Here is a 23,207-nt window from a genome sequence, read left to right as displayed (position 1 = left end):
ACATAAACCGCAGTATAAGACCATGAGGATGTCTCTTTTTAAGTATGGATGCCTTTACAAGCAAAATATCATGTGCAGTAGTAGATAGTGGATGAATGCAAAGGCCCTCACATAAAGGGGCCTAAATGAAAATGCGTTGGCATGTATGGGTAGAGAGAAAATTTGTAAAAAAAAAAATAGGTGTGGAGTTCCCATGGTGTAGGGTGGGGATGTAGTCTGGAAGCCTAGGGTTAGGCACCCCTAAGGAGGGTTAGGTTAGGTTAGTAACGATCGGGATTTCCTCCTTTGTCGGGCCGCCGCTGGCGGTAATACATATCACACCCATAGGGTGAAGTGGTAGCATTATTTGATGGGTTTTCTTTCATATTCCACACTCTCATAATACGAGGCCAAGCCTCTGTCCTTCCTGCTAGTCAGTGCATGCAAAGTTCATAACTGCATTGTGATCTTGTGTTTCACATCCCCAGCACAAGCAATGTATTCTCTATGGAGAGATCAACTTTCTTTTTCCTGTCCTTTTTAGGACTCAGAAGCATTGAGCATCCAAACATTGAAGCGCTATACAATATATGTATACCTTCTCATATAATAACTATAGCTTCAAGGTTTTTATTTTTGATATAAACATATCCCCTTATTGATGTATTTTATGGGATGATTTATTGTAAAATGTATCTCTGCCTCTCATGTAAGGAACTCCACACTATGTACTGAAAGTATGCAATAAAAATTTATGGATTATGCCAGTTTTATTTCGTTGTAATGGCTTATTTTCTTTTCTGTGTTTGTCTGCCTCCTCTGTATCACTAATCATTCTCCTAACCCCTCTTGTTTTCTTACATTTCTGCTTAATGTTTGTTTGGCAACCAGATCTCTCTTTAAGCTTCTCATCCTCTACTTTTGAAAATTATTTATTTTGACAAGTTATTTCTTTAAAGGGGAAGTATACGTTTTAAGTGTTTTCTGGTTTTTAAAGATTTATTGAAAATTGTATATTTACATTTACTTTTGAAGGGAGATATACACAGCAGAAATCGACAGGGGAGCATGGGATATACCATTCATGATTAGGCAAAGATATGGTAGAACGGTCACTAGGACAATGGAGGATTATAGTATCGGCATTGTGGCAGTATTGAAGTTGGAAGGGCTCTCAGTCTGTCTAATGGGTCATTTCGATTAGCTGCCAGCGGGGCGAGTTACTGTTGTAAATGCACCTAAACTCCCCCATCCCCCACGGCCCGAACTTACCTCAGACTTAAATTGTATTACGAGGCCCTACGGGGCTGCAAAGAAAAATCTGCAAGTACGTAAGTGTTGCATACAGCTGCACTTACTAGCACAAAATCGTCCCCTATACATAAACTCTATGATACAATTATGATCTTGACAAGTGGGAAAGTATACTTTAGTTAAGGTGCTTGCTTTATTTTAAAATCCAATTTGGAAGTATTATTTGCTGTTAAATGCAAATATGTGGTGTATTATGAACGAAGTGTGAGGGATTGCTGCATTTTCTGCTGAAATGTGAAATAAGGTGCTATTTCTTAAAGGGTTTTTTTTATTTTCTTTTGTTAATGCTCAGTCATATAAAAAATTTCAGTTAATTTATGTTAATGTCAATCACACGGGGTGATTCAATTGTTTAGGTGCCTGTAGCTTTCATCTAAAGTGACAGGAGCTTTTCAATTGTTTGCACGACCATTGCTGCGCTGGTCGCGGCGTGGCCACATTTTCGCGCCTAGATGCAAAGGATTATCCATGTAAAGCAGCTTCACCCATGCTAAGTGCATGCTGCAGTTAAGGTGCGCCCGTCACTGTCACTCAGTGCCAAAGCCCTACTTGAGGCGGATTTCTGCTTGTACCTCAGGAAGGTGAAGGCAGAAGTCTGTGATAAGTGCAGCTTCGGGGCTGGATACCCAAAACAATTGAATTGCGCCCAGCCACTTTAGGCAGGAGCTGTGGGTGCACAAAACAATTGAATAACCCCAAAATAATCTAGTGAAGGGGGAAATGTACTTAAGCAACAATGTTGTGTGATGATTGCAAACTGCCAAACTACACATAAGGTTGTCAGTGCTAAACCAATAGGCATACTATCCTGTGGCTGAAATGGTAATGCGGTATAGTCCAAACAAAAAAAAGAACAGGTTTTTTTTTTCTTGGCTAAGACCTGGTTCTGGCAGGCAAGACAGAATGTTCTTCTCTTCTTCTCTTTGAGCCGTCTGGCCACGTAGAGTAGAAAAATAATAAATGGGATCTTTAAGAAGCCAATATTAACACATTTTCTTACAGGGTTAGGAAGAATTTTATTTATGATAGGAAAAACACATTTCATCATTGGGCAAATGCATTTGCACCCATGTGCATTCTGGCACAAGTGTGCATTGTAAATGGTGGCCCATCATAACAAAATTCTAATTGCCCCTGTACTGCTGCCCTTGTAATCAAATAAAAAAAATTGGTTTGAAGGTTTCCAAACAGTGTAAACATTCGCTTGATGTATTGTACAATTTGATTTATTTTATGTGTAAAAATCTAATGTAGTTTCAGAACTAGTGCTTTGAAATTTGTCGTGCGGTTTTACAGTTTAGTAAATCACTCTAGTATATCTCCCCCCTGTGTGCTTACATACATACAATGTGAGGAGAGCTGCTAAATAATTTAATGAGGGGATTTCCAGGTGTAGTTTTGGGAAAGACTGACAGAAATTTTAAACATAATTTAGTGCAGTTTAGCGATGATGTACCACCTTGACTAAACTGTATATAGATATCTGTATAATATCCATAGTCTTTATATAGAAAAATGATTGAAAGCGATAAGGTGAAGACCAATGTCAGATTATTATTTTTATTTTTTTAAAGGGAGAGGGTGGTCCACATTGTCAAAAGCAGCAGAGAGGTCAAGGAGAATGAGCAGAGTAGTGGCCCTTAAATTTGGCAGCAAGGAGGTCATTGCTGACTCTTGTAATGGCATTATCAGCGGAGTTGAGAGAACGGAAGCCAGACTGAAATGGGTCAAGCAGGGAGTGGGAGGAAAGAAAGGAGGTAAGGTGGTTGTAGACAACATGCTAAAGGAGTTTGAAGACAAAAGGGAGGAGAGAGATGGGTTGGTATTTGGAGAGTGTTAGGATCGAGGGTAGGTTTTTTTAAGAATGGGGGAGACAAGGGCATGTTTGAATGCAGAACGGACAGTGCCAGATGAGATAGGGTGATTGAGGAGCTGGGCAAGATGGGAACAGGTAAGCGGAGGAGGCGGGAAGGGATAGTAATTGGATATATACAAGAGATGAGAGGTCTGATCAGATTGCCAGTTACATATATGGATTTGAAAAATAAGTGATGCTTCCCTTTTAATTTCTTTTCCTTGGGATTACAAATCTCATTTTTATTTAATTTTGTCTGTCATCGTTTGCTCTTCTTGTCTTTAAGTTGCGCATGTTTTTTCTTTTGCTTTTTGGTTTTTGTTTGTTGCTCTAATACTTCATGTAACTATTTCAACAGATAAGTGCTCAAAGAAAAGAATTGAAAAAGGAGAATGGCAAAAAATTAATTCATCACACCAGGAACCACAGATTGATCCACTGAAGAAAAGCAAAACATCCTTAATTCTGAAGCTACAGAGAGTTTTCAAGCACTCTGGAAACCATGTGTATAAGGCCCAAAGACTAAGGCCTCTAAACAAGGGAGAGGCAGAGAAATTACAGAAAAAAAGTGTTTGCCGTAAAAAAAGTTACAGACAGCGCACAATGTTTACCTACAAAAGAAGAAAGAGGAGTCGTCGTAACTGTAACTCCAGTAAAGGTTTTCCAGATTTAGTAGGCAGACGTATCCGCCACTTGTTTGATGATGGTGATCGAGAAGTCTGGTTCTCTGGTAAAGTACTGCGAGTGCATCAGCGTTCACGCAACCCACGGGACACCCAGTATGAAGTGTGGTATGATGATGAACCTGGCACCCGGTATTTTTTGGAACTATTGCAGGACTATGAGAAAGGCTGGCTACAATTGGACAGTTGAAGCAATAGGTAAAAAGCATTTGCCAATAACAGAACTGTCAGGCAGGCCTGAAGCACACTTTGGCTGAATTTATCTGTTTAAAGGATCCTATTGCTGATTTACTGCACTCTTTTTCATTCCCTGAAACAGTTTTAATAGTTCCAATATTTTTTATATATATATATGTATATATATATATATATATATATATATATATATATATATATATACATATATATACATATATATATATATATATATATATATATATATATATATATACATTGTTATCCAGGTATCCTGATAACAAATGTGTATTGTGATATTTTTTTATTTTAAATGTAACAGTGCTCACTTTGTATTGTTTCTGTGTGTATTATTTAACAAGTAGTATCTGCATAATTTTATGTTGGCCAGGTATACTTGTATGATAACAAATTCTGAGGCATTTCTTGGTGACTTTTTTTTTTTTTTTTTTTTTGTATTGTGAACTATTTTCAGTGGCAAGGTTTGTTAAGCTGGGTACACACTAAACGATGCAATGATGACAACGATCCCAGCACCAACAGGCCAACATATTGAGTGGTCCGTACACACTGGGCGATCTGGTGCCCCACCCCCTGATATGCCCCTCCCCCCCACATAGCTCTGAATGGGATAGTCAGCTTCATCACCTGACCTTACATGCTACACATAAGAACAAGCGATGCGACTGACAACCACAGGGGAGCACGCACTACACGATGTAGTACATACACACTACAAATTTTTAACGCTTTTGTCGTTCCGATGTGTAGGAATTGGCCAAATCTGTAAAGATATTGTGTAGTGTGTAGGCGCCATAAGGTTGAGAAGCAGGTTTTAGGGCGTCACAGAAAGTCATATTTCTAAATAAATTAGCCTCAGCCATCTTGTTACAGTTCACTTAGATATCATTATCATCTGCTCTTGTATATTTCAGACATAGGGCCAAATGTAATGACCCCACTATATGTGGGAGCTGCCAGAATTTCCGAGAAAAGTCACTAGATTTAAAGTGCCATTTATTTTAAAGGCAAAACCCTGGTTATGCCTTTAACCTAATTGCCTATTTAAATCTAGTGACTGTCTCGCTGTAAATTCCGCTGTCTCCCGCAAATTGCTGGCTATTACATTCGTCCCATTGTATGGTTTATATCGGTCACAATGAGTATGTCTTTCACACACAGATTGAGCAGCACATCCACATTTTTATTGTGGTATAATTGTTGTGCCTTTATATCTTACCTTAAGTTTTCTATCAAATGCAATATTATGTCAGTTTTCTCTAGTGAACTGATCTATTGTTACTTCTCTTAGAGTATGTTGTGGTTATGTGATCACATATAAGTGCATATTGCATTTTGTTTGTGAACAGTTACACAGTGTATTGCACTTCGCCTCACCTGCGTTTTTGTAACATACATGGAAAGCAGAGTGATTTTATGTTTTTTAGCTCGTTGTTCCATGTAAAATGACTCTCTGAACAAGCTCTAAACAGTTTCAGTTTCTGTATTACTTGAGTAATATAAGGGACATAAAGTGCCTTAATCTAGACACAAAATTAAAAAAAATTATGAACAAAATGTTAAGTTTGTGCATTTTTATTTGATTATTAATAATTTATACATTGTCTTCCAACATTCCTCTTTAAGGACCACTTCAGATGAAATTCTTTCAGACATAGTGGAATTTGATGTAAAGAATTAGGGTCTATTTACTAAGCAGTGTTAGGATACAGAGTGAAAAGTGATAAGGTGCCAGCCAATCAACTCCCAATGTCATTTTTCAAACACAGGCCCTCATTCAGAGCCGTACGCTCTGAGCAGAGCGCACGCTCTGAATGAGGGCCGGGCTCCATTTTCATGGAGCGTCCTCCTGGACGCTCGTATAGCTGTGGGTCACCACCCACAGGCTATACGAGCGTGCATTGTGATGGTCGCGATGGTCGAGACCATCGCGACCATCGAATTTGCGAGCCGGAGCCTGCGGTTGAGGTTTTCAACCGCAAGCTCCGGAGTGATTTTGGCTCTATCAGAGCCAAAATCACTCCCACTGACATCACTAGTGATGTCAGTGGGCCGGCTTCTGACGGGAGGCGTTCCCGTGGGAACTCCCCGTCAGGGAGGCACGCCCCCGGCACGCCCACCAAAGGGGGCGTGCTGTCAATCAACATTGACAGCACGCCCCCTTTGATCGGACACAACGAGCGAAGGACTTTCCTTCGCTCGTCGCGTCTGGCGCATGCGCACGACGGAGCTCCCTCCGTCGTGCGCATGCTCAGTCCATAACATCGACCCACTTGCGAGCGGACAGCCGCTCGCGAGTGGGTCTGAATCAGGCCCACAGTCTGTTAGATGACAGTTGGGAGCTGATTGGCTGGCACCTTATCACTTTACACTCTGTCTCCTAACACTGCTTAGTAAATAGACCCCTTAGTTTTTTAGGGCAAACATCAGATCCTAAGGCAAAAAGTAACGGAATCCCTCTTCTTTATGGTCTATGTAATTTACAAAGGTTTTATCATTGTGCTGTAGAAAATACAAACTAGGTTATATGGCACTGTGGTAAGTGTGAGATAGGAAAAAAAATGAACAGCATTTTTGAATTCATATATTCATATTCATATATTCATCTACTGAGGTAGATGTTAGCATCTCTATGAGGCAGATGTATCAGGCAGTGAAAAGAGTGAACAATTGGAGATGTTGCCCATAGCAACCTATCGGCTTCTTCCTATCATTTTATAGAATGTACTTAATAAATGCTAGTTTAAAGCTGGTTGGTTGCAGCTTCTCCACTTGTGCACTTCAATGTTTGCATTGCTTGATACGTCTGACTCATAATTTTCTATATCTTGGGAGAGTAACCGACTTTGGACCTGTGTGGTTGACCTCTTCTTATGTCACAGATTCTGTAAATCAGAAAAATATCTCAAGTTTAGAAAGTCTTTGTCACAAATGTAATAGAATTCGATATTTGCAAGATGCTGATATTTTAGTGATTTAGAACGAAGATTTAAAGTGTCAATTGTTTCCAATGCAAAACCAGATTTGTTTTGCATTGTAAAAAGTTGCTGTGTAAAATGGCTGAAATATCTGTGAAAGCCACAAATGTTACGCGCTGCCTAGGGCAAGTCCCTGTGTGTTGTGTACACAATACTCAAAATTTCCATAACAAATTAGCAATAAACCAGCATAATAAAATGTACACGCATAAAGTGAAAATGCTGCCGCATACCCTGGGTGGTCTCCCAGGAAAGATATCAAAAGAAACAAACCTAAAAACAATTGTAAGAAAATGTGGCGCATGCAATGTAATGTAAATTAACTGGAAAAGTAAAACCAAAAAATATATCAATTAATAAATAAACAAATAAGTAACAAATACTGTGTGAGCGACCTATGCAAATATATAAAAAAGCAAGTTTAATATGCATAATCCAAATGTTATATCAAACACGATTATGTACATGTAAGTAGTATTCAGAAGAAATACTGTAAAATGGGTAGAGATAAGGACCCATCCATCTTTTGCAAAAGTGTTGTAAATAGTGTTGAAAATACTTTTAATTCAGGAATGAATTCTCCCAGGTGTGCTGCTTCACCAAGTAATTGATCCGGCACGGATATTCTTAAGAATAAGTACTTTATTAATTAATTAAATATTAATCTTACTGAGAGTATAAATGCATCTCTCAGGGTTAGTGCGCAAGTAACAAGGAGGAGTACAAATCAGACCATTTATACACTTTTCATTTCAATTACAAAATCCATTGCACATTATCACGCCCTTTAACATGATTGATTGTTACCTTCTATGGCATGCAAGCTCTGGATGGCATAATTTGATAACACATTTATAAAAAGATGGAGACATAGTTTACTGTTATTCATATTATTAGAATCCTCCCTCCCGTCCTTGAAACACAATTGACGAGGCCTACGTGTCCTTCAAGCATCCTTGCTCTGTGGGCTGCATCTCTATATTTGGTAAATAGTTCAGACAGTGTGAGTAAAAGGAAAGATCTTATTGTATTCGTTATACTCCCTAAATTAAGAAAAACAAGTTGGGTAATATCGTGCTTAGTGATACCATGATAGTGAAGACCTGCTGCAGCATCATGGCTGACGAATGGTTCTAATACCGAATAATTATAAGGGCACAGTCGTGCCCTTATGTTAAGGCTGCATCTAAAAAAAAACAACTGATTTCTCCATAGAGAATTTCCGAAAGGGCGGGGGGCAGGGTGTTTGAGGGGCTATACCTCAAAAGCTATAGGAGGTACAGAGTTGACATTTGGTAGGGGCAGGTAGAACTGTCACACGGTGCTGCATGCCAAATTTCTGGGCATAAACAAAAAATGAGGATTTGGGAGTGCTTCACTTGGGTGCAGCAAGATGGCTGTTGGTTGCGGGGAGCAGGAAGCCAGCGTTTGCTGCGGCCGAGATGTGGGGGAGAGGGGGTAGGGATTAGCAGGCATTAGCTGCGGCCGGGGACGGTAGCGGGCGTTAGCAGCGGCGGTGCTGCAGGCTTTATGACCCAGGAGAGGTAGCAGCACACAGATGCAGGCTCGGATCTCAAAATTCGGTGATACCTGCATCTGTGTTTTAAAAAACAAACACAGAAGCACGGACAGGTCAGTGAGACCCTTCTGTGTTTAAAAATAAAAACAGTGTAAAAAAAAAAATGGCGTGGCCCCCTTCCCAAAAAACAAACCAGCCCCGGGCTATGGAGCCCCAGTACTGGTTGTGCTAAATACAGGGGTCAAACGACGTAAGGGTCCCCTGTATGAAGCACAACCAGCACCAGGCTTTTCAGAACCAGTCCTGGTTGCCAGAATACGGGGGCAAAATGACGTAGGGGACCCCGTATTTAGAGCAACCAGCACTGGGCTCTGAGCCGGTCCTGGTTCTCGAAATACAGGGGCAAAAAAATGCATAGGGCCCCCCTGTATTTCCCAGAACCAGCACCGGACCCTTTATAGCGGGGGGTGATGCCACAGCCAGGGGAGCCCTTTCACCAGGCCCCCCCAGCCGCAGCATCACCCCTGACTGCTAGTTAGCCCAGGCCGGGGATCCCTGCGGGATATCAATAAAGGGGTCCCCCTCTCCAGGGCACCCCAGGCTGATAGCCCGGGGCTATCCCCGGCACCCCTGGGGGGTGGGTGCCGAGTTGATTATGTAAAGTGCGGTGCAATTAAACTTAAAATATTGCCTTTTGCTGTGGAACTACATTTCCCAGCAAGCCTCCCCTGCATGCTGGTACTTGGAGAACCACAAGTATCAGCATGCAGGGCATTACAGGCGTGCTGGTAGCTGTAGGTCCACAATAAAAGCAGTATTAAAAAAACACAACACACACACCGTAGAAAAGTATAATTTTATTAAAGGATACATGCACACACACATGTACTCACACATGCATACACTATCTCACATACTCACCTAGTATCCCTGAAGCCAATCTGTCCTCTTGTCCAGTAGACAATCCAATGGACTAACTGTAATAAAAAATGTCATACTCACCTCCTCCTATGCGTGGATCTGTCCTCTTCGTTCCAAAGTAGGCAAATCCTGGGTCTTGGCAAAAAAAAAATTACCCAAGCCCACGAACATTAGTAGTGTTCTCTAAGAACACTACTACCCGAATGACTGCTCAGCTGTGGGATTTCAGTCCAGAAATCCCGGTGCGGAGTGCTCATTGGTGCTCTCAGCGAATGAGTGGTTCTCACCATTGATTTCAATGGTGACAACAGAGCGTGCCCTTTTCAAAAATGGCGCTTCAGTGCCATTTTTGAAATTCAAAGATGGCTGTCGCGAGCCAATCACTGCTCGTGACGTCATCGCCCCGTCCCCTAGGCTGGCTTAAATACTGCCAGTGCGAGTTGCCGTGCACTCAGTCGTTGGCGGGGAGGCAGCAGAGAAGAGCTGCTGAAGACAGAAGATGCTGCGGAAGCCCTGGATGGGTGACAGCCAGGAAAAAGAGCTTAAAGGCTGTTGCCCTCCAGGTGAAGGCGCCATAGAAGTCCTGGGGGAGCGGCAGCCATGTAATAGAGCTTAAGGCTGCTGCCCCCCAGGTGAAGGTCCCGCTAAATAAAATATTTGTCGGTTTTATTTTAATATTTCTTTTGCAGGGGTACTATAGGTACCAGCAGGCCCTTATTGCCCCGCGTGCTGGTACTTGTGGTTCTCCAAGTGCCAGTATGCAGGGTATGCTTGCTGGGACCTGTAGTACTACTACAAAAGACTATTCATATACACAACATAAATCAACTCAGGGGTGCTGGGGATAGCCCCGGGCTATCAGCCTGGGCCTGGGGTGCCCTGGAGAGGGGGGCCCCTGTAATGGGGGCGGTCCCCAACTCCCCAGGGATCCCCGGCCTAGGCTGACTAGCAGTCAGGGGTGATGCCTCAGCTGGGGGGCCCGGTGAAAGCGCTCCCCTGGCTGTGGCATCAGCCCCCTGCTAGAAAGGGTCCGGTTCTGGTAAATACAGGGGGTCCCTACGCATTTTTCCCCCTGTATTTCCAGAACCAGCTCAGAGCCCAGTGCTGGTTGCTCTAAGTATGGGGGATCCCAACATCATTTGTCCCCCGTATTTTGGCAACCAGGACTAGTTCTGAAAAGCCTAGTGCTAGTTGTGCTTAATATGGGGGACCCCTACGTCGTTTGTCCCATGTATTTAGCACAACCAGTATTGGGGCTTCAAAGCCCGGCGCTGGTTGTTTTTTGCGGGGGGGCGGGGCTACACTTTTTTTTTTTACACATTCAATTTTTAACAGATGCGTAGATGGATCTCACTCTGCTGTATTCGTCCATCTGTGACTTATTGATTTGATTTTCTCAGGTGCATACGCACTACCAGTGAGCCCTCTGTCGCTCACTGATGCCCCCTTTGCACTGCACAGCTGCCACTGCTCTGCACCACCGCTGCTGCCGCTACCCCACACACCTACAGCCGTCTCGCACTCTGCACCTCCCAAAGCAACCTCCTGTGTGCTGTCCCCTCTTCCACCTGCGTTAGTGTACCATTTTGTTGCCCTTCTCCCCTGCAGGTGGCCCGGTTTGCTCATCCAAACCCTGATAGTTAATACATTTTTTTTAAAAACTATGAAATTCCATAGACAAAAAACCTTACGGTTTCACATGTCCCATTGAGGCTGCTTAGACATGATCTGAAAATTCACAAAACCTATGAATTTCCTTGTTCCGTTCTTTATTACATCGCTCAATGTGTGCCCGCAGTACGATATATCATCCCGTAGGGCTGACATATCGTCCGGGTACACATCAGCAAGTGTGTACCCAGCCTTAATGATATGCTATTTCCAGAGGACATTTAAAGTGATCACACAGTCACAGGACCAAAAGTGGTGACTGAATAAAAAACAAACACATTAAAGCAACAAGGCTCTAAATAGCTGTAAGCAGTAAAACTTCAAGTGCTTCCCATGGTTTGTAGACTATGCAAATAATCAGAGGGGGGTTGGGTATGGTATGCCGGTGCTCGGGATCCTGGCGGTCAAAATCCCATTGCCGGCATCCCGACAGGGTTAGGATTATGAAACCTATCAGTCGGTATCCTAACCCTCCCCCTCTCCCTAACCCTCCCTCCCGGGTGCCTAAAACTAACCTCCCCACTAGTGCCTAAACTTAACCTCCCCCTCCCCGCACCCTAAATCTAACCCTCCCCATAGTGCCATACCCTAAGCCCTCACCGTCCCCCCATCTAATCACACTACTTACCTTCAGGATTCCAGTGCCTGTATTCTAAGCGCCTGCATCCCGACCATCGGGATTTTGACTGCAACCCATCAGAGAGACTGTCAAGAAATGGAGTTTAAATTTGGTACTGAATAGTAAAATGAAGAACTGATGTTTAAGTTAAAAATACATACAGTAAATGTGATTGTTGTATCACTTACATAATAAAATTCATGACCAAGGCCATCTGGATTTAGTCATGGAAGAACACTGACTGGTCAGCATGTGTAAAGGATCTATATATTTTTTTCTTTGAGAGTATGGGGGACACCTCCATCCATGGGCTGTAGGAGGGCATTGTGAGGAGCTGGTACATCAAACTAAACTTGTTTGCAGCTAGGCCTTTCCTCTACATTCCATCAGCCCCTAAGGGCCAATGAGATACATTTTTCCATATGTGCCCAAGGAATCAATTCTTCCATTCATTTTCTTTTTACTGGAGAACTCTCTTGGAGGGGGAGACGGGAGCGCCCTCTGCCGTGCCTGCCATCGCAATCTTAAATTCCCAGTGTGGGGGTGTGCCAGTGTCTGCTGTTTTAGGGACTGGGCACTTCAGGGTGACTTCTGTTGGCCGCGATGACCACTACAAAGCTCTTGGACTACTTGCTGGTAGTTGCAACTGGATCTATCCTCTCTCACTGTGATTGAGGTGGGGCTTGTGGCGGTCTCCCTCTACTATTGGTCGTAACTTCATAGCTTTTTGGATTGGTAGAGTTTCAGTAGTTTAGGTTGTTTTTAGGTTATGTTTAAGAAGCCTTAATTAGACATCTTATACTGTAAGGTTTATGGAATGCCATAGATTTTTGTAAAGATAAAATATTTATGATTTAAATTTAGAAAATATAGACTGCAAATAGGAACCCCTTTGCCCATTGAAATTCCCCTATTTTTTATTTTTTAATCCTTCTGTGTGAGACCATGCCAGTATGTATGTATGTGTGTGTGTGACTGATCTTATGTGAAGCGTCCTTTGCCTGTGTGTTCAACCCATAGTTGATGACACCTAAGCAGAGCAGCCAAGTTAAAAGGTGCATGGTTCATGGAACCGCAATTATATAATTGTGGCCCTCGCATTCTGATTGGCAAAGCTGTGATACCTGGCATTAAGTGGGCATGTGGCCATGAGGATGTTATTCGCAAGCCGCCCAGATCACCCACTTCACTCGGAATGTGGGTGGCAGTTACCGGCATGTGGAAGACTCGTCCCGGTTCTGGGAAAGCCACCCATAATTTGGTAGTCTCCTGGAAGTTCCCGGGGTAAAGGGAAGTATGATGCAATACTCTGTGGTGGTGTGTATGGCATTGTCTATATGTCATTATCCTATATTTTTAATTGTGTGACACTATATGTTTATAATTGTTTCTGTTTGTGTGTGTTTGTGTATCTCTTAATACCTGTGTATGATTGTGACCATGCGTGTGTTCCTGTCTGTGCATGATCTTGTTTCTGTGTGTATGTGATCTTAGCTCTTTGTGCATGTTGCAGCCAAGATACTCCATGCGGTGCAAGAAGCCTGGCGTGAGTGGGCCACAAGGTCTAGTGCGACTCTGTTTATGCTGAGCATCATTTTCGCATCTGGAAAAAAGCCGCTGCATCGTCATACTTTGTATACAGGTTGAGACTCGGTCGCACACAGATATACAAGTGTTGCATATCAAATTAATCAGTAGCGTCTCGTGAAGCTGCTTGTCACATTCAATTGCAACTACAGTTGAGTCCACATACATCTATCCTCCCTGCGCTACAAGTCGCGTTACACAACGCGTGAGTGCCGTGTGACTCGGCAGTGCAGTGTCTTTTTGCAAACCTTTTTCCCTTAAAATGCATCTTATTCGCAAAGCAATGCAAATGGGACGCACAAGCAGCTTATGCTGAGTAATATATGTTGCATGCCTATATTCTGTGTGTAACTGCGGGTATATTTGCATGCAAAATGCTACATTACAGTGTCAGCGGCTGTAACGTAGCATTTTGCATGCAGATGCAGTTGCACACAGACTATAGGCAGAGCCACATGTCATTGTCAGCAAAAGCTGATTGTGTGTCCTATTCGCATCGCTTTGAGAATAATACACATTTTACTGGTAAAAGTAGCACGAAAAGATGCTCTGTGCTACCTGGTCGTGCCATGGCATGGCACGACTAGAAGGGCTGTTTAACACGCAAGGAGGCTAGATGTATGTGAACATATCTGTAAAACACATTTTCGAAGCAAAAAAAGGCAGCGCAAGCAGAGTCGCAGGGTAATTGGCACGCCGAGAAGGATTGCATCTGCAGCAGTAGTGCAGGAGGATAAATGTTTACTTTCCTATACTCCCAGGAACTACCTGAATTTCGGGTAGTCTTCTGGGAGACTTAGCAATTCCATCATCACCGTCTTATCCCTCTGCATGATGCCTCAATTTGCAGCATTGCATCACAGGGGGCTGGACCCACAGAGCCCCTGCATCTCCCACAAGGAAAATTCAGTAAGTATATCTAGCATGAACCTCCATTTTGATTTAGATAGCTCCATTTTAAAATGAATTCTGCTTTCGGTTCAGTAGTAGGTTAAAAACATCAATATGATAGTTTTATAAGATACTTAAATTCCTGGACCTGTGCCATAGCAAGGCGCCTGTGTGCTCTGGTCTGGCACCTCCTGTACCCAACGTATGTGTTGCCAGCAACTACCTGGGGAGCACAAAAATGGCTGCCAGTGCATCCTAAAGAAAAGAAAGGTAAAAGACAGACATACTAAACGGCTGTGCCACCCCCTCATACTTGCACCCTGTTTCAAGTTAAAATAGTTATACAGAGAAAAACAAATAGTCTATTGAAAGAAGAGCAACAGAGCCATAGAAGACACTATAAATCCTGCAAGGTTACCAAGTACTTATGTTGCAGATAATTCCTTGAAGTTTGTAAAATGTTTATTTTTAGAGATAACCGCTTAACCAGTCATATTATGCCACAATGTTTGGAGATTGACATTTTTTTTTATAAGAAGCTAGTAGAATATATTGGCTGCTCATTCCATCAACAACTTGAATAGTGACTTTGGACAAGATTTACTAAGCGGCTGATTTTTTGTAATTTAGACCGCGCCAGAACAGACAGCGTTTTCAGTTGGAGACTTGTCAAAGCTTGGAGAGAGATAAAGTACTAGCCAATTATCTTCTAAGTGTCACTTTACACTCTGCGGAGGAGATGTATTCTTCTACGATATGGAGGTTTAGTGGTATCGCAACGTGCGCTGATACCACTCCTCCCCCATGTAGTAATGCGAGGCTGGGTGGTAAATGACAGGGACACTATGCTATTTACCTTTACCATGTGCCTCATAGTATAGGCACATACAAAAATACATCCAAATTGAGAGCCAGCTTACCTGTGAGTCACCTCATGAACCTCCAATTATCACTACAGGAATCATCATGTCCTCCAAATGCTTGTTCCATATATGCCTCTCAAAACCGCAAACATAACAAAGTGGCAGCTGCTCAAATCAATTTGTCAATACTGTTCAGGTGCAGGAAAAAAAAAAGCAAAAAATCAGAAAGGGGGGTGTCCCCAGCACATTACATTGTACCTGCATCAATACTTGAACACTATATGGTAATAGAAATTCAGAGATATTTATTGCATGCATTTGTAAATACATGGTAAGCCACCAGGACAATTTCACGGCTTCTCTTATACTGGTGGTCCCTACACTGCATGATAACAGTACCCACTGTGGGCCATGTAATTGTCTATTGTAAAGTCTCATGGTAAAGGCACATACAGTACATGATTCTGTACTCGAGGCTCTGCTATTTTCTTGGAAAGGATTATAGCAGCCCATGGTGGCTAAAACAGACATTAACTCTTCTTTGGCTGTGCTAGGCGAGGAACGATACAAGGATGTTTTTCCTCATGTTTTTTCCCTAATTTTCATATTTTGGGTCACATGTGGAGGAGGGAACAATTGACGTGCTTCTTGTAAGCCGCTAGCATATGCTTTATATTCATTCACATCAGAGGGCCTGATTCAGCAACGATCGCAGTCGCTTATACGTATGCAATCGGCCAATTATTTAACACTGCGCATGCGTATGCAGTGCGCGAACCAGGCGCTGCGATTACAGTGTACACGCAGACTCATCGCAGGATGCCGTTTGTGGGTGTTTGGGAGTGCTAGTGCATCTAGACAGCGTTGCCGACGCGTGTATAAATTAGCCACTACGATACCAGACGCAGCCTGAGGTCTCATTTGCATGCACTGAAGTTAGCAATTCCTGAGGGAGGTCTCACCTGCCTTAACTGCATATGGATCCGATGTTACCGATTGTTTAGGTATGTTGTCAGAGTATTTGGATGTTAGTAAAGGGAAGTGGGCGTCTTTGTTAGTCTGCGATCTCAAATGCGAATGCAAACATTTAATTATCACCGCTAATATTAGCAACAGTGTTGCGTGCGTATAAGCAGAATAGCGATCCTTGCTGAATCAGGCCCAGAGTCACAGAAAACTGGGACTGTGACCTTCTACACAGCTTCACTGGCGTCTGCTGTTTGAAAACACCGGCCTTTCTGACTAACATGAAGTTTACTCAGATGACCGATGGTCACTAAGAGTGATCCGATGCTGCGCCTTCTGACACTGAAGCTGATCACCGAAGCCGGCAGGAGGCATCTGTTTACACAAGATGCCTCCTGCAGCAGCCACATATTTTAGTACAACAGCTGTCTTCCTGCAGAATCAGGAATATGAAAGTAAAAAATATTTCTTCATCAGGGTCCATAGGGATCCACAGGGATACCATAGGGATAATGTGGTTGGAGTGATCCAGGTACCAAACAGTTAAGCTTCCAGGTCCATGGATGCCCCTGGTCCTCCTCCACATATACCCCGCGCCCGTCCACAGGCATTCAGTTGTTTGTTTGGTGCGGCAGGATTCAGACACACTGTTGTAATGGGACTCCTCAAGCATTCCTAAGCTTTTATTTTATGTTTTATTTTATTTTCTATGTTTTTAGCAGTGCTGAGCGTCTGATTTAAGACGCATGCACTGCGACTCCGTCTACCTCTGCTGGGCCGCAACACCAATCACATCTCTGGTGATTTCGGCGGGTCACGGCAGAGCTTGCTAGCAGTAATGCTGGGGCCTGGACTTCAACCTGGACCCCCACTAAGATGTAAGGTAAGGCGATTCCTCGCTTACGAGGAATCGTGCTCGGCAGTCCTTCCATCGCCGTGAGGGCTGGGAGCATCCGCTGGAGCATCCGCGTGTTCACTAGACCACCGGGGCCTAGTCTGACGCCGGGATCGGCAGTAGATGCTTCTGCTGACATGAGGCCAGCGTACCCAACTGGTTGATGCAGTTTAAGGGAGGTAGGCTCTCCCCCAGCAGCTCCTTCCTCGACCCAGATGCAGTTCCGTCAAATGTTTTCACGCATCTGAGTCGTTCCTCCTTCCTGCCTTGTGTATATGAGACACTCAAAGTCCACTATAGGTGCATTGCTATAGCTGTTGGTCTCAGGAGGTTTTGGGTCAGTCTCCCTGTATACCTCTCCCATGGGCCAGATATATAGTGCTCTATATCTACCAAGCATCATGTTTTGAGTAGTTGATTTAGAACCCATTGCAACTAAATTGCATATGCATTGTATGTGACTGTTTGCTAGCTGCTGTATTAATACTGCCTTTTATTTCTGACTGTCAGTTATAACTATCACTGTTTTTTCTCTCCTCATCCCTCTGGTACAGGTGGATGGGGTTTTTTCTGTGTGCTTCATATTTACTAGTATTTGAGAAGGCTGTCGCATTGTATTGCATTATTACCTTTTTTATTGAATATGTTAAAAGGAAACAGGAGGTTGGGCCCCTGTATACAGAATGGTTGATGTGCTGTCTGTTATAAAGAACCATATCACTGGTACAGTCTATAAGCCCCTGTACAGGAGCCATCTTGGGTGCCTCCTTGTCTCAGGTAATGACACAGCTAGTGGATCAGTTGGCTACTCTAACACTGCCTCCTTTAATAGTATACTCACAGCATGGTATGTTTGTCCTTTCCATACATCCTTCCTGGATGGATGTTTATACCCGCTCAAGTCAGAGTATGGCTCAGTTGGCTGTTGCAAACAGATCGGTAGTCACTTAAGGTGCCTTAAGCGGACGTTAGTTTTATCAGTATGCTCAGCATGTAGATTCAGACGCATCATCGGAGAAATCAGATGATGCCCTGGGTTATTCTCCAGGGTCTTGTCTGGGAGAGGAGGACCAGTCTTCTACACTTGATGTTTTTTTGGTGAGGGCGGTCAAATCATTACTAAATATACGGGATGATGAGTCTGCTCCTAGAAAGAAGGCTCCAGTATTTAAACACCGGAAGGTGGTAAAAGCGGAGTTTCCTAAATTTAAGGGGGTGCGGTCAGCTCACTGTATTGATGGAAGAGGCATTGAGTTACCTGAATAAACTGAAAGATTATTATATTTTGTATACTAACACAGCTACAGAATGTACTAAATTAAGGAGGTCCCTCTTGCTGTGGATTCTCAGGTGACACATTTAGTCAGGAATGTTACATTGCTTATTCTCTCAGCATCTCCTCTTAAAGATCATACAGATATGAAATTGAAACATGTCTTAAAGCAGTATTTCGTCATTTATAGCTTTTACTCGACCAGCTATGGCTGTTGAGAAATGGACGGGGGCATTGGAAGATATGCTACCAGAGAATAGCTGACCTATGTCTCCCACATATGGGAATCGGTCCCTATTTGTGAGGAGCTGCAATAGATGCTGGGCTCCTAGTTTCTAAAGCATTGGAGGCCTCGGTTGTGGCTTGTAGAGCCCTTTTGGTTAAGGTCCTGGAAAGCAGATTCCAAGTCTATGAAGGCTCTGGAATCCTTACTTTGAAAATATACTTTTTGGAGCAGAATTAGGTAAGATACTGCCTACTCAGACAGCTTCAAATTCTGCAGTTCTATCAACAGCTACATTAAAGTCTAGGAAGTTTTCACAGGACCATCAAGCAAGCTAAGAGGCCCTGGTCGGCCAGACGTCCAGCTTCTAAGTTGGACGACAAACCCTCTTTCTGATGGGGCGGGCCTCCTCCTTCTTCAATTCGCAGACTACTGGCATCAAATAACAGACGCCTGGGTCCGAGAAGTGTTTTTTCAGGGGTATGTTCTCACTTTCCGGAGACATCCTTCCCAAAAGTTTTTTTTTTTTTTTTGCACTACTCTCCCATCGGAGTCTATCAGGAACTTGGCCCTACAGGAGGCCATTTACTCCCTGCTGCAGGCAGGGGTGATAATCCCGGTTCCTGTGGTTCAACAGGGAAAGGATTATTAGTCCAATTTATTTTTTGGTTCAGAAAAAGGGGTTTCATTGCTCTATTCTAAATCTGAAAACCCGCAACAAACTTTATCCGTGTACCTAAGTTCCGTAGGGAAACTCTTTGATCTATGGAACCTGTTTGTTATGTTTGTGGCTTCTCTTTTACATGTGTGTACTTCTATGTGCCGAGTAAGCCATCACACCAACAATTTCTATGGTTTGCTGTCCTGCAACAACATTACCAATTTCAGGCACTGCCCTTTGGGTTATCGATGGCCCCGTGGGTCTTTATCAAAATAATGGCAGTGATGACAGCCTATCTCAGGATTCAGAGAATCAGAATACGGCCATACCTGGGCAGGTCTTCTGATAATGGCACAGTCTCCAGCTGTTCTACAACACCATCTTCAACTGACCATTCCCTGTCTACAGTAGCATGGCAAATCGATTGGAAGCAATCTTCTCTATCTCCAATACAGCGGATGGTACATCTGGGGGCGTTTCTGGATTCTCGAGAACAAAGCGTGTTTCTGCCAGAGGACAAGATGGTGGCCCTATTATTGCGGGTATACAAAATGCTATGCAATCAAAGGGTATCCATTCTGTCAGCAATGCAGGTATTGGGATAGATGGTATCCACCTTTGACATGGTGAAATATGCTCAGTTCCACTCAAGGCCTTTGCAGCAATTGATTCTCTCCCAATGGAACAAACAGTATAATCTTATACAGCAAAAAACAAATAACCAGGCGCTAAACCTCCTAGATAGATCTGTCAAACCAATTATAAAGCTTAATTAGCACCACCCTACTGATAGCTTGCCCTCCACAGATGGGGGAATACTGGATATACCCCACAAATCAGCAAGTCAAGAGAAAATAAAAGAATGTAAGGCACTGGTCATTTATGGGGCGTCTTTTAATTTAACAGATAATGTCATAAAATTAAAATAAGAAAAAATACTGAATAGATGAATGAAAACTAATAAGATAATAAATAAAATAAATAAAAAATATGTAATGAAGTGTATACAGATAAGAAATAAAATTAAAAATCACATTCAAAAATATACAGATACCTAAAAATCAACATGTACCACATATGAAAGTGCTACAAAATATGTAGCTAGATTTAATATAGCATCATTCAGCTCCACTCAGTGGAAATTGGCGTACAAAAGAAAAAAAACCAGATGGTTAAACATATTTGCAACATCAAAGTATTCTCCATTTGGAGAGGTTTTTATATTTTGTATACTTTTTTGTTGTTGAGACAAGTGCATGCAGCACTATTTTTTATATATTTGTAACAATGTCCTCAAAGAAGATATATAGTTGGTATGTTGATTTTGGACAGCTGTCCCAATAGTTCCAATTAGGAGATAATTAGACTGTGGGTAGTTGGAAGGCGTGGATTACAGGGAGAGTTTTTATAAAAACTTAAAAAGCATGCATAATTAATATATTGACATCTCAAAAAGGACTCGGGGCCTCATTCAGAGGCGGTCGTAGGATGCAAGCTGTCGTTCAGAAACAGGGCGGCCGCTTGCATCCTGAACGGCCGCCTCCATGTCGGTCGTTAGGCTGTGGGTTAACACCCACAGCTCTAACGACCGCTAAGGGAGATGGTCGCAATGGTCAAGACCATCGCGACCATCGGGGCTTACGACGAGACCCTAGGGTAGACCTTAAGCCCCAGGGAGCTTCCTGCTGTGTTTCAGCAGGAAGCTCCCCACTGACATCACTGATGATGTCAGTGGGCCGCCCCAAATGGCTAGCGTTCAGGTGGGAACGCCTCCGTTTCGGCAGGCACGCCCCCTGCCCGCTCAGCAAATGGAGCGAGCTGTCAATCAACATTGACAGCTCGCTCCGTCTGCTTCTAGCCCGCTAACGACGTATCACCCATCGTTAGCGGGGGCTCGCGCATGCGCACGACGGAGCTAACTCCGTTGTGCGCATGCCCTGTGGACCAACATCGAGTCGGTTGCGAGCGCTCAGCGCTTGCGACCGACTCTCAATAAGGTCCTCTATCCCTTGTGGTGTCCCTTAAGTTTAAAACAAGTCTTTTGGTTCAAAAAACACATGCCTTACACAGTGTTTGTAAATGAAAGCAGGGAATCATCTCCGGCTGCAGCCCATATATCCTCACGCCTATCCACTGGTTGGCACTGATATAACACGTTTCTCCACCTTAGAATCCTCTGCGGCTTCCTCAGATAGATAATCTAATACAGTACCAGAAGATCCTTCTCACTCCGGAGATTCGTCTCTCTCTCCTGGTGGCTACATAAGGGTCATCTGGATAAAGGTCGCCCATTCTGGATCCAAGATGGGGTGCTTTTCACCACGGATGCCAGTCTTCGTGGATGGGTGACAGGTCTCATCTGCCCATAAACATTCTGAAAGTTTCGAGCAGTATACAATGTCTCATCATGGCACAGGACCTGCTCCAGGGCAGGCCGGTCCAGTTCCAGTCTGACAATGCGACCACAGTAGCCTATCTCAATCATCAGGTAGGCACGCAAAGTCAGGCAGCCCTGAGGGAAGTGATAAACATTCTGATATGGGCAGAATGTCATCTTCCGGTTATCTCTGCTATATTCATCCTGGGAGTCCTCAATTGTCAGGACATACATGTCGGAGAGTGGGTTCTCCTCCTGGGTTTTTTTTCAACGCCTGGTGATCAAATGGGACCTACCAGACATAGACGTCATGGCATCACATCACAACCACAAGGTCTCCAGTTAAGGGTCCAGGACCGGAGACCCCTCAGCCACCTTCATGGATGCACTGGCAGGAAGATGGTACTTCAAGCTGGCTGATCTTTTTTCTTTGATTTCCCTCCTTCCAAGGGTCCTCAGGAAATTCAAGCAGGAAGGTGGAAACAGTAATAATACTGGCTCCTGCTTGGTCTAGACATCATTGGTTCGCAGACATATGGAATCTATCCATAGATATTCAGTTTCTTCTTCCTTTTATTGCTGGATCTTTTAGTACAGGGTCCATGCCTGCATCCGGACTTACCCCGTCTGTCCTTGACAGGGTAGCTCTTAAGGCTTCCACGTTTAGAGCCAAATGTTTTTGCCAGCTCTGTAATTTAAACGAAGGTTAGGGCACGAAAGTCTTCCTTTGCCTGCATCTGTTACAGAGTTTGGCATTCTGTTGGGTGTTCCCACAAGAAAGTATGACCCTAAGGTTTTAGGGATTCCCTGGTACTTATTTTTTCTAGGATGGTTTAGACTTTGGTCTCAGCCTAACCACCGTGGGAGTGCAGGTTTGTGCACTGTCAGTTTGGTTTCAGAAGAGAATTGCTTCTTTGTCAGAGGTTAGAATTTTTTTTTCAGGGGGTTCTCCGAGCCACATTTTGTCTCACCAGTAGCACCGTGGGATTTGTCTTTGGTTTTCAAGGGGCTACAAGCTGCCCCATTTGAACCTCTGGACTGTAGATTTTAAGAGGTTGACGGCTAAGACATTTCTTCTCCTCGCTAGCTCTTCTGCTCGAAGAGTCTCTGATTTTGCAGCACTTATTGTTGCTTCCCATTTTTTTTTTTTCACCAGGTTAGAGCTGTCCTCCATACAGGGGAGGATTACCTTTTCTAAGGTAATGTCCCATCTTAATGTGAATGAAGAAATGGTGGTTCCAGCTCTTCAGATTTTTCTGTAGGTGAAATCTTCCTGGATAGGGTTCATGCTCTCTGTATCTATGTGGAGCGAACAAAATCTGTGAAACCTCATAACACAAAAATAGTGTCTGATTTTCTAACAAACGAGGTTGGCCAGTCAACAAACAAACTCTGGCTCGATGGTTACGTATGACTATTTCCCAGGTTTACACTAAGGCTGATCTCCCTATCCTTAACACAGCGACAGCAAATTCTACTTGGTCTGTGGAACCATTGTGAACATTTCATTGTGGTTCCTATGTTGAACATTTGTGCAAGGCAGCCACATGATCTTTTGTCCACACTTTTCTTAGGTTTTACGCCTTTGACACTTGCCTCTCAGTATACTTCCTTTGGCCAACGAGTTCTCCTTTTCTGCTCAGGAACGTCCACCACAGGGAAACTGCTTTAGAACATCCCAATGGTATCCCTGTGGAGTGCTATGGACCCTGGAGA

The 23,207-nt window shown here is 43.4% G+C and overlaps 1 protein-coding gene across 2 annotated transcripts in view; it reads left to right on the top strand.

The window, feature by feature from the left end:
• Positions 1-4,173, top strand: part of PRMT2IP (PRMT2 interacting protein) — a 38,211-nt gene extending 34,038 nt beyond the window's left edge. The window contains exon 3 of one of the 2 annotated variants that reach the window (XM_088445866.1): positions 3,507-4,173. In XM_088445866.1, coding sequence (XP_088301992.1) covers positions 3,507-4,021 — 515 coding nt within the window. In that variant the 3' untranslated portion in view covers positions 4,022-4,173. The remainder of the gene's footprint in view (positions 1-3,506) is intronic. The other variant, XM_088445874.1, reaches the window with a different exon arrangement.
• The last annotated feature ends 19,034 nt before the right edge of the window (positions 4,174-23,207 follow it).

Source organism: Taudactylus pleione, unplaced genomic scaffold (genome assembly GCF_031769625.1).
Source record: "Taudactylus pleione unplaced genomic scaffold, aTauple2 ptg000019l, whole genome shotgun sequence".
Classification (NCBI taxonomy): Eukaryota; Metazoa; Chordata; class Amphibia; order Anura; family Myobatrachidae; genus Taudactylus; species Taudactylus pleione.
The sequence above is the reverse complement of the archived record's forward strand: the minus strand, read 5'-3'. Positions and strand labels throughout refer to the sequence as shown.